The following is a 17,274-nucleotide window of genomic DNA, read 5'->3' as shown; positions in this document are numbered from 1 at the left end:
AGAATTGCCAAACTTGAAATCTCTCACTCCTCCTTGAACCTTCGATCTTGTTGTAAAAAATCTTATCAAAAAAGTCACCATGTATTGAAGATTTCACTAGACTAATCACTAATCAGATTGGGTTTATTTGGCCACATTATCAAAACCAAATCCAACCCTTGACTAAACAATAGAACTAATAATATTGAAATTTAGTTAAAATCATGTTTTAGTTAGCAAAATTTAGATTGACACAAAATACATGTAAAAATAACATAAAATGGTATGCAGTGTTCAAAAGAAAATTCATAGAACTAATATCATACATTAAAATCATCTACCACAAGTGTACCCCAAAAAAAAATCTTATCACAGAAGTTGTCTTTTTACTCAGTAATATCACGATAATACTACGAATGATACCACACTTCGAATGTAAAGCATGATTTTAAATTAATCAAAATATAAAATAAATCAAAAATCAAATATATATAAAAAATAAAGAGCTAAATATATGTATCAAAGGGGGGATCAAACTCTCTCCAGCGAAAAATTCTCAACTCCACGCACCCACAGTATGGTACCAGAACACAAACTAAAAGAAACCCCATTTTTCTTGACATGGTGACATTCACTTAGTTCAACATAAAAATGGTTCCAACTTAAATCAACATAAGCTTCAAATTATGGCCATGCCGCTGGAGATAGTATTCACACCCCATCACACACCCTATAGGCATATTTATGTTCAAGGCAGCTAGCTATCTAGCATACCAAATAAATCAAATATATAATAGTTCAGATGTGAAGGGCAACCACATATAGGTAGAAGAGATCATTTTAGAAACCTCCAAGGGCTCTAATAATACAATAAAAGGTAAAGAAAATGGCATTGAATATTAGAAAATTATGCACGTGACCAACTCCTAAGATTTCTTACGACATCTCAGCCCATATAGTGCCTTTGAATTACTTGATACCAGTACCTTAATAAATGATCAATGACATGCAAACTATAAATTATTTTCAAGCGCAAGCACAACAAATGATCAAAGATATAGAAGGGTTTGTAAGGAACCATTGCTTCCGGCTATTTTTTCACCTTTTCTCCATACAACTCCCTTCCGTTCTCCGCTCATACAAAGCACCCTTGTCATGAACCGAAACAATAAAAATAAAATAAAAAATAAAAAAAGCTATGATGGTTCACCCAATCAGGACTAGTGCTAATCTATCCTTGCATAGTCTTTTCTTGAACGAGATGTGGGTGGCATGTTTGAAATAGGAGGAATACTTGCCATGGGAGGATTCATTCTTCTCCCTGCAAAATATACCCACCCAAGTTAGATTGATAGGGTACATCATATATTATTATTTTACAAGCATATCATAAATTTTTACATCATTTAAACAGACAATATGATACACACAAGGAGAGTATCAAGTGAGAACTCTTGATTATTGTCAGAAATGATAATATTTCTTTACAATGTTAGATTAAACTTAACACTCCATATTACATCATTAATTACAAGTCTTTGCGTGATCTTTAAATAAAGGGAAATGTTAACTTGTGCCCTTAAGGCACATGTTAAGAATTCCACTAATAGTAATTGTGTATTGGAAATTGTGTTAATTTATTACTCAAGTTGTTTAATACTAACTTTTTTCCATTAAATTCTTATTATTAATGGAATGAAATAAATGCTTAACATGTGCCCTAAGAGCACAAGTTAACATGACCCTTAAATAAAATATGCGAGAATACTATGTAGTTTGTAATCAGTGATGTAATATAAACCGTCAATTTTAATCTCTAATGATAATTGTAATTAAATGTTCTCACTCTTCACCTAATCAATGGTCCTCACCAAATACGCTCCATATATATAGGTGCGTGTGTGTGTGTAGTGTGTACACACACACACAATCGGGGTACAGGCGAAGGGGAGCCTTCACACAACCGTTAGAGTTGCTTCCATGTTGGCTGAAGATCATGGGATCAAGTTGTGATATCAAACTCTTAAATCCATAATAGATCCAACCCTTCCAAGGACCCTGCTGAAGAAACAACTCTAAATAACCAGGTTGCCCAACTAGCCAGGGTCCAGGTATCAGGAAAAAAAATTAGGGGTGCTGGAGTGATAAAACCAAATAACAGATTTAAGAAAAAGGAAAACAGTGGATGCATGGAACCATGTGGCAAGTAATACATACCCCATGTCATATTGCCAGTGAATGAGGCATTCCTGGGAGAACGTGGGCCCACATTGCTGAAATTAGAAGGAGCCTGAATCTTAATTTGATTCCAGTCACTACCCTGAGGAGGTCTGCCATGTGTAAATCTTTGAACAGATTGGTGTCCAAAACGGCTTGGAGAATTTTGTGAAATATGAGGCGTGAGATGAAAAGGCTTTGACATAGAGGGTATGTATGCTGCTGGGAGATCATGTGTCGGGGGGCTACCCATCTCTACATTAGATAATGTTTGACCGGGTCCATTTAGTCTGTAGCACACAGTAAAAAACAGAATAAAGGATCAATTGAAGTAAAATAAGGATGATCAAGATTTGACGAAAGAACAAATATAAAGGAAAGGAAATATTGCATGAAATTTTATCCTCTCTAAGTTCATTAAAAAAAAGTTCGTAGATTGTAAAAATATTCATGTCCTCGTGATTCTATTAAGTCTGATTAAAATAAGGAAATACGTTCACAAGTTTTGGTATGCTGATAAAGGGAATCTCAATTTCCTTTTTCCCTATTTCTGAAAACTAATAATGTATTAAAGAGTCCAATTCACAGGAAAATCATCAGCATATTTAACAAATAAACCCAAGCTGCAACCAAGGGACGCACAAATCTGTATATCGGAAATCACAAGAACCAAGGATAAAGGAAAGCTCGGAAATCACAAGAATCAAGGATAAATGAAAGCTAAATGTAAAAGAGTGGAAACAAGGTCGAACCTTCCAAATCCAGACCACGGTTCAGTGGAACCAAGATTCACACTTCTGCCAAATTCAGTTGTCAAAGAGCTTTCATTTGAACCACCTTCTTGCAGAAGTAGTTCATCACTGGAATGAAATCAAAATCATTGTAAAGAAAACTAATATCAACATATGTTAATAATTAACTTCACAAAAATTTCAAAGGCAAAACAATGAGAACTAGAAGATTCATTTTGAGTCTGTTTTACAACTATCATGGACCAAAATAAGTTGAACACTTGAATTCCGCCACACATGGATTTTAGTCTCGTTCTAGGGAAACTATTTCTTATCAATTCTGCCTATTTCACTGTTGTTTCCATCTATGAAGCACGGACACATATAATGACACCGGACACTGGACACGGATAATAATTTGAGAAAATGACATAATTCAGTATAATCGTAGGTGCCGAGTCGGATACCGACGTGTGTCCGACACTGGGACACACCTAATCCGATGAGTGTCCGTGCTTCATAGGACTTTCCATTTTAACCTCTTCTTTCATTCATTCTGCTCGTACTTTGGTTTTATTGGAGCTTCTATCTCGTTCAAGCAATCTTATACTAATCACCTCCTCATTCCTTATTTCAATTAAAAATAACATCACCAGTATAATCAATTACAAAAGCACTGTTTGGGAGTCAATTGTGTACCTATAATTAGGATCCCAATCTCCAGGATCAGGCAATGAAAAACCTGTCTCCACATTGTCACGGACCAATTCCATCGATTGTGAGTTCATATTAGAACCAGGCATAACCATGGATGGAATGTTCTGATTAGCAGATACCCCTCCACTTCCACGCTGCTTCCAATTTCCAGGATTAATATTTGATTGTGAATATGATGGTGAACTTCCAGGAGCATGTGATGTCCCCTCAGCTTGGCTAAAGCTATCAGGATATTGACCATGCCAATGTGAAGAAAATGCTGTTTCTTGAGTTTGAGGACTTCCAGAATGTCCCCAATTTTTCATTCTATTAAACTGGCTGACTGCAGCAGTCTTGCCCAAAGGTGATCCATGAGAAGCTCCTCTTGCAGGAGATGTAGGCCCAAAATGTCCTGGCGAACCAACTGAAATCTGACTATATGAACTTGGTGGAGTAAATTGAGATGGGCTGGCACCAAGAGGCAAGGGAGCGAAATTTCCACCAGATGGACTTACACCCAGCCCATTCCCAGGTTGGTACTTAAATCTTCTCCGAGCATCAGGACTATTTCCAAGCATTGACATACCACCCTGACTGTGCATGTTCATCCCAGATGGAGCGATAGGTGAATAGTAAGCAAACATGTTACTGCTCTCTCCATAACTTCCATAGCTGCTTCCAAGCCCAATACCATCATTATAGCTCCCATGGCTTCCTACACTGCCATAGCTATTAGCAGGTGGATGTTGCGCCAGCTGAAAATGAGGACTGCTATAGAGGGAAGCTCTGTTTTTGCCTGCAACCTGCAGGAATAAAATATAGTCAACTAGGAAAAACTGGGTATCATTATTTCAAAACTGAATCATATATGATAGGAAATCAGAAGTAGCAACGCAAATTAAAGGAAGACAGATCAACTCATTAACCAAAGAAGTTTGTAAAACTCTGAAATGAAAAAATTACAGAGGAATTAGTATTCCTACAATCCTACTGCCACGAGCTAAGCTCCTTCAGAGAAACAAAATGCTTCTGCCTATAACCAACTCACTAATCTCCAAGACACCCGATATTATTCTATCCTCCACCCTATATAACAAACTCAACTTTCTCTCTCGTAACTAACTCTTATCCTTCTCTAGTTTCCCTCTTTGGGTGACTTTAGGCTCCAACTCCCATTTATTTCTATTCTTTCTTTTTGAAAGTTAAGATCAGAATGAAAGGTAGTTCACTGGGCCTGTATTTTGATCTAAGTGAGCCTTGGACAATCAGGTCTACAAGTACATATGAGGTACCTACCAATATACACATATTCTGAATTATGTAGCAGCAAGATAGAAAATTACAGAGAGCTTTCCTTGGAATGGGAGGATAGTTAAGTATCAATTACCAAAATCGTCATTCAGCAAAATGATATTGTATAATAAAAAATATTGAGGTTATTAAAGGCATAATTCTATGTGTCGAATGATTCATTGTCAGGCAAATATCTATAGTGATATGCAATGAAATATAGTTGGCAGATATTCAGTATAATGTTTCTTAAAGTTAAAGATGAAATGAGTTTGTTAGACGTCTCTCTATTTTCTAATCAGATCTCAGGGTGAAATTTCAGCTAAGGAATCTAACATCCTTCCTGAGACAAGTCACTCTCAAGTAATACTAACACGAGACTAACAAGGTTGCCTTGTGATAAGTATTGTTGAAATTTGGGGCCTAACTCATCCTTACAAAACCAGTTCATAAGGTGAGGAGTGTCTCCACCCTTATCAAGAGTCTTATCTATCTGATGTGGGACTTGAGTTTTTCCCAATACACCCCCGTCACGCCCAACACTCTTTTTGGGCTCGGCGTGTGGATAGGTAGGTGGCCTTCAATTCGACAAGCTCAGATACCATGTTGAAATTTGGGGCCTAACCCATCCTTACAAAACCTTAGAGCCTCTAGTAGTGTTGGTGTTAAACAACTGCACATTTGGTTCTAAATTACCCTAGCCAACAGTATATTTTTGGAAGCATTTGGTAATTATTGAGCATATCCTCAAAACATGCGGAGCTTTGAGTGATAAGGGAAACCCCTTTACTAAGACAAAAGGTGGGCAAAAAACAACCCATCCCCTACAAGCACGTGCCAGCAGTCCATACCTTTCTGGGAATCAAACTTGTGATTGGCTTTGATAACAGATTACCTATACCTAAAGCTAATACTGAATATTTAGGGCACGACTTTTTCAGGTTAAGGAAGCAATGTAGTTTGATCTAAAGTTCATTAGATTTTGGATTGTCTTCATCACAACTCTAATTATATTTAATGGTTCATGGCTAAGTGTATCTACGAAGCTGCTCCTGTTTTATGGCATTAACTGTGTACTTAGTGGTGAGAGCATAAAATTTATAAACCAAAAATAGATTCTCTAGGCCATCAAAAGGTTAAATCACTATAGCTTTTACCCAACAGGACTTTGTTACTCTTCACTCCTTTTAAATCCGATTTAGGTTAGGCTTTGTGCCTGTTAGGACAGAACCAGAAAAGATAGGATATAACCCAAATAATGTGAACTTAAGGAAGAAGACCGATAAATTGCTTAAGTCCGAAACAACAATCAGTACAATACATCAAAATACAATGGATGGAGCTTAACTCCTTGGAATAAGTAAATGGAAATACTAACGAAAACAAAATAGAGAAGATCTCCTAACCAACCCTGAGACCAAGAGAAATACCCCTCAGCTCAACCTAACACCACCAATCACACCAGCGAATTCTTGCCTGTCTCATTTTGTTATTTTCCTTCCTCATTTTTTCTCCCATTACCTGCATCTCCTCTCCAATCTTAGTTCGCCACCGGTACATTCTGCAACAACTTCCACAATTTTGTTCTCTCATTCAACAACAGCCTCAATTGTTTTCATCAAGACAACATTGTCATTGGACCTTCCTTCTCCATTACCCCTCACATTCCCTTTTCTGTCTCATCTCTTATACACTTGCAATATGGGCCTAGCAGTGCCCAACTTGTGTACAAAGGTTATTTTATTTATGAAATCTCTCAAATATGCTTTCTTGTCTTCTGTAAGCTAAAAAGTAATCCCTATACTTGAGATAAAGGCAGTAAAAGTTACAGTCGTCGAAGACTCACATTTGGTGATAGGCCAGCAGCAAACCAGTGTCCTCCACCTGGATGATTATCAACCTTGACGTTTTGAACTACCGGCTAAAAAGTCAGAAAAATTAGATGAACATTAGTTCATGAAGAGAATAGAATCCATTGATTGATCAAATAACTAAATGAATGGGCAGAAAAACAGCATCCAAATAAAATAGACTGATTAAATTATGGGAATATAAAAAATAGAAAATAAAAACAAGAAGAGAACAAAAGAAGCAGGTGCTGATGGATTCGGTATTTACAAATATAATATATACAGAGATGCAATTGTCCTAATTATCATATTTACACAATAAATCAAACCTAAACATTCCCACCGATCCTAGACTACACATATACATGTTTCTTACACAACAGAGATACAGAAAATTATTCAAAAGCAGATTGGCAGGAACAATAACAAATCATATACATCTGAAACATGCAACCTAAATACTACTTTTGCAAGAGCAGTGAAGCATTTCCCATAACAATTCAAAGGACATGAAGAACTGAATAAATAGTTTAAGTAACTTAAAAAAAGTCAATATGTTTTAGAATTGAGATTTACTTACAATGTGAGGGGTCTCAGGGGAAGGTCTGTAAGGGTGAGTAAAAGGTTCCCCGGTTATAAAAGGGTGTTTTGAAGCCTGCAGGAAACAAATAACAATTGGGCACTTATACCTTAAACTTTGCATGAACACAAGCCAAAATTTAATTTGAAAGATGGGTCAATGCAGACAAGAAGGCAAAGCCAACTACCTGGAAGGGTGACCAGCGTTTTGCAGGGTCAAATTCAACAAGCCCTCTCAAAAAGTCAATAAGAGCCAATCGTATTTGACTTTCTACAACACAAGTTCAATTCAAACAGCATTTATCAGTGGCACTTGAATTGAATATGGAAACCAAACATGCAGTCATGCAAACAAAACATAATAGCAAAACCATGTTGAGTAAAAATTTCCCGCCTTCTCAGGAAGCTGACCTTTGGCAATATCTTCCTTTGGTAGGTTTTTCCTGTAGGGGTAGTTTGTCACAATTGCTTCAAGATTCATATGTTTAAAATACTCTTTTCCAATTGACGGCTTCTTCAAATCTCTCTGAACAGGAACCAGAAATATGATACTATTTATGTAATATTTAAAAAGAAACCAAAAGGACAAAAATAATATGAAGAGATGCAACAATGTTCATATTGGAGGAAGATCCTAGAGCAACATCAGTAACATAAAACTTACAGCTTCATATTCTTCTGCTGTCAATGCTTGATAAACACGTCCATTTTTGGAACCCTCGCTGATTTCTATGTTTTGGAGATTCCCTATACACTTAAAGAATTTACTAGTGTTTTTGGCGTCCCGCAGTACATAATCAGGTGGCTGTCCTCTACAATATATTCACAACATATTTAGCGTCATTCAAAATAGTAAAAGATATACAAAGCAAACTAATTTGCAGATGAGAACTAGATCAAATATTTTTGTTTCCTATTCAAAATCTAATAACTATCCATGATTACAAGGAAAGAACTGCTTCACAATTTACATAAATCACTTTATTGAGGAAAAGATAATTTGACTCAACAATATGATATCTGACAAGCGTTATTTTAGTCAGCTTAAAAAGAAAGAACAGGACTCAATTTTATACTTCATTTAATTGTCCTCGACTAATGAAACTATCTTCTTCCCATCGCTATAGATGTTGAGGCTATAAATGCTTAACAACAGCAAATGATCCATTAATGGCCTGTTATCGGGACCACCTAAATCAAGCTTTAATGTTCACTCACTATTGGGGTGGAGGGCGGGTTGAGAGCCCCACGTTCTAAGATGCGGCCATCTCACACCTTACAAGTCAATTTTGTGGGGTTCAGTTAGTCCTAACCCAAAACCTAAGACAGGGAGTGTAACCCTCGGTTTGCAAGAAAAACTTCGTTAAATAAAAATGAAGCTTGAACTTATGCTTCATTTGAGCATTTTTCCTCTGGCTGACATATAAAGTATAATTTAGATAGGCAGCGGTAAAATATCTTCAAAGTGATGTCATACTTTTGGTATATAAAATGGATAGTCACATGATAAAATAACGGTTCTCCTTGAGAGATATTAGCTTACCCAATTATTTCAATCATCCTTTTCAAAAGATCAAATTCTGAAGCCCCGGGGAATAATGGTAATCCAAGAAACAATTCTGCCACTATGCACCCAAACGACCACATGTCAATAGCTGTTGTGTATCTAATAATGGGTTAAGGGCCAGTAGAAGAAAAGAGTGCACGAAAATAACCTGAAAAACAGTTACAAAAAAAAGAGATAACGCGTCTTCCAAAGAATATATATAAAAAATGCTATGTGTGCCATCAATTTAGACAAGGACGTGCTGCTACGTAAATCTAGCATCTTTATGCATGCTAGAGTTATTTCTTTATATCATACTAATTCATTCCCCACATAGCATCTCTACATATTAGGGCTCTGGCAAGTCAACTAATTCATTCGCCACCCCCGAAAAAAAGGAAGGAAAACAGAGCACGGATGATGGATAGTACTACTAGCTCTAATTGAACAAAAACTGTTCTTTAATGATGTTGTATAACTAAGTCATAGAAATAAAATAGCAAGCAAAGATTAAATGTCGAAGCTTTTATTGTCATTATTAGACGATGAGAAAACTGTGACAACTGCATGCAGCTTGTAACGTGGAAAGATGATGAGGCGGCGAGAAAATAAAGCAATGAAAAGGAACAAGAAAAATAAAAATAAAAAGCCTGCAAACAGAGGTATCAGGCTATCAGCTACTAATTTCATGGGTTAGGATACTGATATCCAAGAAGAACCTCAGGAGATCTATAGTATCGACTCTGCACAAAAAACAGGTAAGATGTGTAATGTAAGTACCAGATAATTATAATTACAACAGGAATGATCATAAAAGCCCGCTGTAGACAGAGATTGTATACCTGAATATATGAATAAACAGTACGGTTTTCCATGCATGCCGATCCAAAGTCAATAATCTTAATTTCTGCTGACTTCACGGAACTGTGCACAAAATAAGGTTACATAAAATCTCAAGATGAAATAGCTGCAGCGTACATGGAAAGTTAACGAAAATAGCTGCAGCATACAGTTCTTTTTGAGCACCTTTATGTAAGAAACCAACCTCGTACATAAAAGAATGTTTTCTGGCTTCAGATCACAATGAATAATGCCAGCATCTTTTAATAGAGCCAGTCCACATAAAATCTTAAAACATAAATTTAAGAAAACATATTATGGTAAGATATCAAAACCAACAAAAAGGACTAAACAGAAAGGCCACACAAAGAATTGACATACCTGCTTAGAGAACAACTGAACAATACCAAGAGACAATCCCCTAAAATGATTCATTTTGATAAGCTCATACCTGTATACTATTTAATGTCAATACCAAAATATGCAAGAGGGAGGCAAACAACAAATCTAGGATAGCACCATTGTATAGTTCGTTCAAGAATTTTAGTTATGTTGAACTTGAACATCATCCAAGTTTTGATACATTCTCAATGATGAAAGCCAGACAAATATCAAACGGCAAAGAAGTTGGCAACTTACAGGTTTGTGTCCAGAAGTTCAAAGCATATGCACAAATGCCGTTGATATACAAAATAATCATATATACGAACAATGTGATGCTTATCCTCAGGATCGTACTTCTTATTTAACTGCAGGAAAAAAAGTAAAAAAAAAAGTGCCTTAGAAGCTTCTCATGGATGTTGCTTCCAAGAAAATGACTAGCATCTTAAAATAAAAATAACAACAACTGGTTACCGTTGTTAAAATAGTTACTTCAACCAGTGCCTGTTGATAGTATGCAGGTTGATTTTTAATGATCTTCACAGCAACAAAACTGTTGGTATCTGAATTCCAGCATTTGGCCACTTGTCCAAATGTCCCATGGCCAAGGAGATCTTTGACAATATATCTGCAGCATATCATAATGCAAATTATATGAAGACGTAGTGATTTTGCCAGATGGTTAGTGTGACACATTTGGTATCCCCAGAAAATTAACAAGTATTGCTTTTGGTATTCATAAAGGAACATATATAATTATTGTATTGAAGGAACAAAATATGTATGACAAACCTTCTACTTTTCTCTAAATGGATCAAGACCAAATTCACTGTCAGAATAAGATCCGAGTTTGCATTATCAAAGCCATCATTAAGCACTCCAGTAGATGGGCTGGTCAAAAATCTTTTGGGATTTAGATCATCAGAATATTTAAACTTTGGATTGCATATTTGGTATGTTTCAACTATTCCCTTGGTCAATCTTGCCACCAACTGCAAATTCACAATTGAGCATCAGTTGAAACTTTTAGGTACTCTAAGCTCCAAACAGTCACATCAATGAGAACATTAAAACTTGCAATCCTATATCAAAATTCTGCTGGTTACATGTAATTACAAACAAAAATTTGAAAGCAGTGATCTCTCTCTCTCTCTCTCTCTGTGTGTGTGTATGCATCCATATTAGCATTGACCCTACTTCCTACAAAAACTATAATAAGTATATCTTCTAACTGAACCCCAGTTTGAACATGCTTTAGTTACCAACAAAGCTTTAAAGCAAACCACATCATCAGTACACCAACACACAAAGAAAGTAGATCCTGCAAATGACTTCCCAAGTGTATGCATCTCATCTACCATATCAATGCACCAACCAAGGTGATACCCCCAATTCGATCAAATACTAGAGACATGCCATCAGCTGCCATCATATGCGCCGCGTGGTTTGCCTAAAAGTCAGACTTGCGTGCCTTCTTTTGGTATCATGTGAGGCATGTCCTTCCTATGTTCACCGCAATGGCATTCCCGACTTGCTCATCTGCATCGCCTACGCGGCCGTTTCCCAAAGTTAAGGTTGACTCTCCTAACAAAGCTTCTTTGATCTCACTATCACTGGATTAGTACTACATGTCTGACAATGAAACTACCAAGTCTTCGAGGAAAAACCAGCTCAGGTTCAACCATTTCCACAACATTCAATACTTAGATCAATCAGATTGCCTTAAACTCTGATCCCATAGTGAAGTCGCATGCAAATAAGGATGTACCAACCCTTGATAACTGAGTTGGAGCACCTGCAGGACCTCATTGTTTCTCTCAATAAACCTTCATACACTTGCTTTCTAGCCACAACTAGTAATAACTTCAATTTCCTATGCTTGAACGGTCCTAGTATAATATCTGAGGTATCATGGGTTATTGACTCAGGTACAACTACTAACAACAATATGAACTTTCATTCCCCGTGTCTTTTTGTCATATTACCCCACCTTAAGTAAACGTCACTTAACCAACGGTACCTTACATGATGATTCAGATACCTCCAATGCAAGGAACGGTCAGATTAAACCACAAATTGGCCATTAGCATCTAACCCAACCCAACTAGATAAGACAACGACGTCAGATAAACCGGAACATCACGAAAGAGAAACCAAATAGTTAATTAAGGAGTTTATTGATAACCACATCTAATGCTCCTTCAAGACATTAATTGAAAAATGCATTGACTAAGGGCATACCGACAAAGCGTTTTATGGATCTTACTATCAACCTATGAATGATAGATATCCATAGATAGGAGTTTTGACACATTATTCGGATTATTAATTACCATAGATAAAGGTTTTTACTTTAAAATTTTAGGCCATCCAACATTGAAAATATTGGTCCGACTAACTCCTGGGTAGAATTTTTTTTTTTTTTTTTTACGGGACATCACTTATCACCCGACAACCACACCAAAAAAAAAAAATTATCTCCAATAAAACTATATTCACCCACACAAAAAAAAAAAAAAAAAAAAAAAACAACTTTCTCACTTAAAAAAAAACCACCTTTCAAGTCAAAAACTGTCAAAGCAACAATCTTGTCACAATACACACAACCATTTCCAAAAACACAAACTAATTCAAAACCACACACCAATGCAAGTAACAATTAACAACAATAGCAAACATAAATAACCAAAATCACAAAAAGAAATATAAACTTACAGGTTTTCTCACAAAAGCACGCAACTTTAAGGACTTTCCAGCAGCATTAACTCGTTGTTCATCGCCCCGCGGCACAAATGGAGCAAAAGCAAGCTCCCTAGGACGCCATCCTGAATCAGAGGAAGACGCCGTTTCGACAACAGTATCTCTAGACTGAGACTGCTCTACTTCACTACTACAACTACTACCAACAGGTCTAACCACCTCATCCATCACCCGAAAACAGACACAACCCACACCCTAATTTTCAATTTCAACTCACAAAATTTTCCCTTTTCCCAATTTCTTCAATTCCAATTCCACTCTCATCACTCATAACATCATAAATTAAACAAAAAAAGGGAGTAAATTTAGTGAGAAAAAAAAAAGTAACCCTCAAAATCCCCAATTTTTTTGACAATACTACTATACGAATTTGAGGAATTTACCAACGGATTTCAATCCCATCGTAAAATTGAACCTTCAGAATCATTGTACGGTCAGGAATAACCTGAGATCCTGATGATTGAAGATTGAAATTGTTGATGATGGTGAAATTTGATTTTCTTTCCTCTGAGAATGAATCGGAGAAAGGAAAACGGAAGGAAAAGAAAAATGGGTGGAAAGCGATTGGGATATTTGGTTTTGTTATATATATTTTATATAAAATATAAAATAATATGAAATGTGAAATGATAAAATGTTTATTTTACTATACTATATGGTTATTTGATTTATTCAAAAATATAAGTATATGGTTTTTTGATTTGAAAGAAGAGAGAGTGTGGCAAATTGAAATGGGGATGGGCAATGCACGAGCACAACACACCGTCTGGGTTAAGAGTATATGGTCGTCTAAGGTGACATGGGATTGTGATTTCACAATGTTGGTGAGTATTTATAGCACAAAATTTAGGACTTTTATTTCATACGTATTTGGTTCAATATTTCAACCAAATACATTTCAGTAAATACATGTATTTCTTTTCATTGATGAACTATTTTTTGCATGTAGTCAAAAAACAATGTATTTATTTTCATTAAATATAGGACACATTTTTCATTAAAAAAAAATGCATGTATTTTTTTTTCTTTTAGATTCTTTATTAGAAAAGGTGTGTGAATTTAATTGGTTATATGTGGTCAAATCTCATTTTATTTTGCTATGTTTCTTTTGAAACTTTCATGACAATCTTTATGCACCTTCCTGATATATTAAATATTTTATATTTATGTAAATATTTATAAATATGATTAATATTTTTTTTATAAGCAATATAGATGATCTATATAATATACACACACATTCAATCTAATCGTTAAAATTTTATAAAAATATGCATTGGAAAAAATGATATTGAGTGTTTTGACATTAATATAACATTATATTGATATAATTTAATTTTTAGTATATACATTTGATTTTATATATAAGATAAAATTGAGTCAACTACCACATATGATCTTATATATAAAATAAAATTGAGTCAACTAAAATGAATGTGTATCAAAATTTGGATCAAATACATTAACTTTTATTGATTCAACTTTCTTTTATATATAGGAACAGAGAAAGAGAAACTATTTATATACACCAAACAAAATATGCATTTAAAAACATTTCTTCAATATCTTTTGTTGTTATTTTTTTTAGGGGAATAACCTTTAATTATCAAGAATAACCTTTAATTAATTATTATTAACTTTATTTTCTCAGAATAAACAATAGTTTTATACCTCAAAATGTTGATTTCACATTGGTTTTTATTGAATGCTAATTAGTAATATTAATTTATTCGTTTTGTAATTATATGCAAGTTGATTTAAAATTCATTCAACAAGAAAAAGTTTATATTAAAAACATATGAAGAATAATTTGTAAAGTGAATGACTAAATTGGTAGTATTTCCTTTTTATTGATTCTTTTTATTGATGGGTTAAATTGATGTTAGCTTTTTAAAAGATAAAAGTGTTAATATTAGTCAGCACTTGACTAAATTAATATTATTTATATTTATTAGGCTAAGATATAGAGTGAGATAAAGATAAGTTGTGACATAGTAATGTTTCTATCGAATAAACTATTTATTAGGCTAGATTTTTACAATGGTGATTCAAAATTAGTATATATTATAAAAATATTTATTTATGTTAAAATAGATTAAAGTGCAGTGCATGTTTAATTATTAAGGGAATGAATTGTAATTTAACAAATTATAAAGAATGGGAGTATAAATTTTACTTTTCAAGGGAGGAGTGTGTATATTTTAACATAAGAGCTTAGAGGAGTGTAATTCAAATTTCTTTTAAGGGAGGGGAGGGTAATTTACTCTTATATTTATTTACGGGAAATACCATTGATTATCTTAGTAGAACTCCTTAAAGAATTTTAAAGATAATTTTTATGAAAATTTGAATATTCAATTCATTAAAAGCTGAAGTATTTGATTCAAGTAATAATATTTTAGATGAGATGGAACATGTCTCTTCTAGCTTAACGAAGGTCATGGGTTCAAATCCAGCCTTAGGCATGCAGCAGCATTAAAACTCTTAGGGAGAGCCTGCCGTCCATTTGGGTTCCACAATGCTCGAGGGATTAGTCTCTTTAGTTGCGTGCGGGGGATATTCGATTGACACCCAAAAAAGAGATACTCGTTAACAACAAAATTTTATCTATAACAATATATAAAGCGAATGCATGATTTTTTGAGTTGAATTTTTCATTATAATTATACTCGTGAACAAATTTGTTTGTAAGAATGATATATTAGTTGGTAAAAGATTCTCTGAAAAAACATCATTTTTTTTGTTGGTTACATTAAAAAATATGGAAAATGCTAGATATTAAGAATGATTTTATAAGAAAGATTCAAGAATGACATGACACAATAATCACCCTTAGATTTTAGTCTCATTTATTAACCTTTCATAAAAAAAAAATACATAACATCCACCACCCCATGATTTCCGGCCAGCTGAGATTTTATTGGCTAACATTAATAAAATTTAAGGGTGATTATTCTGCCATTTGAAATTTTTTTGATAAAATCTTCCTTGGTATATAGCATTGCTCAAAAAACATACATGGTGTCAATTTCGACCAAAAAACAAGAAAGGAAACACATATACATCCTGTTGTTCCGGTCTTAGAACCGGTTTAAGTGCAGAGAAACCGGATTATTAGTTCCAAGAACAGTGACCTTATCATTCATTCTGCTACTCTCGATCGATTTTACTCTGTAGCAATGATTCTTGTTCCACACAAACCCAAAAGGAAGAAGAAGAGAACTGAAAAGAAGACAGACTCAGCAATTTACCAGATTCCATTATCCATGACATTCTCTCATTCTTGAACACTAAAGAAGCTTTTCAAACTTGCATACTCTCAACAAGATGGAACTATCTCACAAAGCATCTTCCAACCCTTAGATTAACTTCCAAACCCTTCAACTCCATCCACACTTTCACCGAATCACTCTCTCGAATCCTGTCTCTTCGCGATGATTCCACTCCACTCCACACTCTCGAGTTTCTTGACAAAGAGGTTTTCGTGGAACCCCGAATACTGAATAGTATCGTAGAATACGCTGTCAAATTCACCAACTTCCATCTTGCTTATTTTCATCTCAAACTTTAACTTCTCTTGACCTTTCTATTCACGTTCGTATTGTAGTATTTAACAAAGTATACTTCCCCAACTCTCTTAATTTGCCTGCTTTAACCACCTTGGCTGTAAGGTTCTTCCACTTTCGCGCTGGCGATGATGGTTGAATACTTTGGTCATTGAAAGTTTTAGACTTGTGGAGGATGTAGAAACTCTTTGTATATCAAGTGACACACTTGTCAATTTGACTATATATGGGTATGGATTTGATACCAATGCTAGTTTGATTGGCAACATATCTGCTCATTTGCTTTCCAACTTTTCTTTTATTGGATCTCTCAACCAAAAACCATGCCATATCCATCTTTGTTCTGTTAAACATGTTTACATGGATGCAGACATCGGATTCATTAATCGCCCCTTGGAAGACGAATCTGCAGTCCTACTCAACTGGCTACTACAGTTTTCTAATATCAAATCATTGACTGTCTCTTCTGATACTCTTCAGGTTTTGCTCTTCACTTTCTTTCTTTTTATTTTTGTCAAAAATAAAATGTATCACTGTCCTCATCCTTCATTGCATTTCATATATAGGTTCTCTCTTTCTTCCTGATTTATTCAAGGTTAAACTCTCTTCCTTGTGTTGTAACTTGGAGTCACTACAAGTTGAAATGAAACCGCTTTTACCTAAACTACACATGAAACCAGCACCAAGAGCTCACAAGAATAGAGGCTTTGTTATTAGGTGGACCATCTTTATAAGTGATTTTCTATGAACCATATCTGTTTAGTAAATTATTATTTTCATTATTATTATTGGTATCATCTTTGTTATTCTATTCTCTACTCTCTTTGAATTTGTAGAAG

General features: G+C 34.8%; 1 protein-coding gene across 1 annotated transcript; it reads right to left on the bottom strand.

The window, feature by feature from the left end:
* Positions 1-575: 575 nt before the first annotated feature.
* On the bottom strand, positions 576-13,477 carry LOC25501540 (dual specificity protein kinase YAK1 homolog). Its single transcript, XM_013590792.3, has 18 exons — positions 12,825-13,477; positions 10,902-11,101; positions 10,584-10,737; positions 10,368-10,477; positions 10,110-10,179; positions 9,934-10,016; positions 9,731-9,812; positions 9,591-9,631; positions 8,886-9,008; positions 8,007-8,154; positions 7,754-7,868; positions 7,531-7,613; positions 7,344-7,418; positions 6,760-6,834; positions 3,627-4,426; positions 2,949-3,056; positions 2,197-2,486; positions 576-1,300 (listed from the first exon to the last, which is right to left on the bottom strand). Exons 1-18 carry the CDS (start codon positions 13,035-13,037, stop codon positions 1,206-1,208), a joined length of 2,865 nt encoding a protein of 954 aa, XP_013446246.1. The 5' UTR covers positions 13,038-13,477; the 3' UTR covers positions 576-1,205.
* Between the last annotated feature and the right edge of the window lie 3,797 nt (positions 13,478-17,274).

This window comes from Medicago truncatula, chromosome 8 (genome assembly GCF_003473485.1).
Source record: "Medicago truncatula cultivar Jemalong A17 chromosome 8, MtrunA17r5.0-ANR, whole genome shotgun sequence".
NCBI classification, from domain to species: domain Eukaryota; kingdom Viridiplantae; phylum Streptophyta; class Magnoliopsida; order Fabales; family Fabaceae; genus Medicago; species Medicago truncatula.
Note: the sequence above shows the minus strand (reverse complement) of the source record. Positions and strands in the feature narration are given on the sequence as shown.

Coding starts and splice junctions, on each gene's coding strand:
- LOC25501540 (XM_013590792.3), bottom strand. CDS start 13,037: ATGGATGAGGTGGTTAGACCTGTTGGTAGTAGTTGTAGTAGTGAAGTA. Junction 10,738..10,901: donor CATTTAGAGAAAAGTAGAAG/GTTTGTCATACA, acceptor GATATGCTGCAG/ATATATTGTCAAAGATCTCC. Junction 10,017..10,109: donor TTCAGTTGTTCTCTAAGCAG/GTATGTCAATTC, acceptor TTATGTTTTAAG/ATTTTATGTGGACTGGCTCT.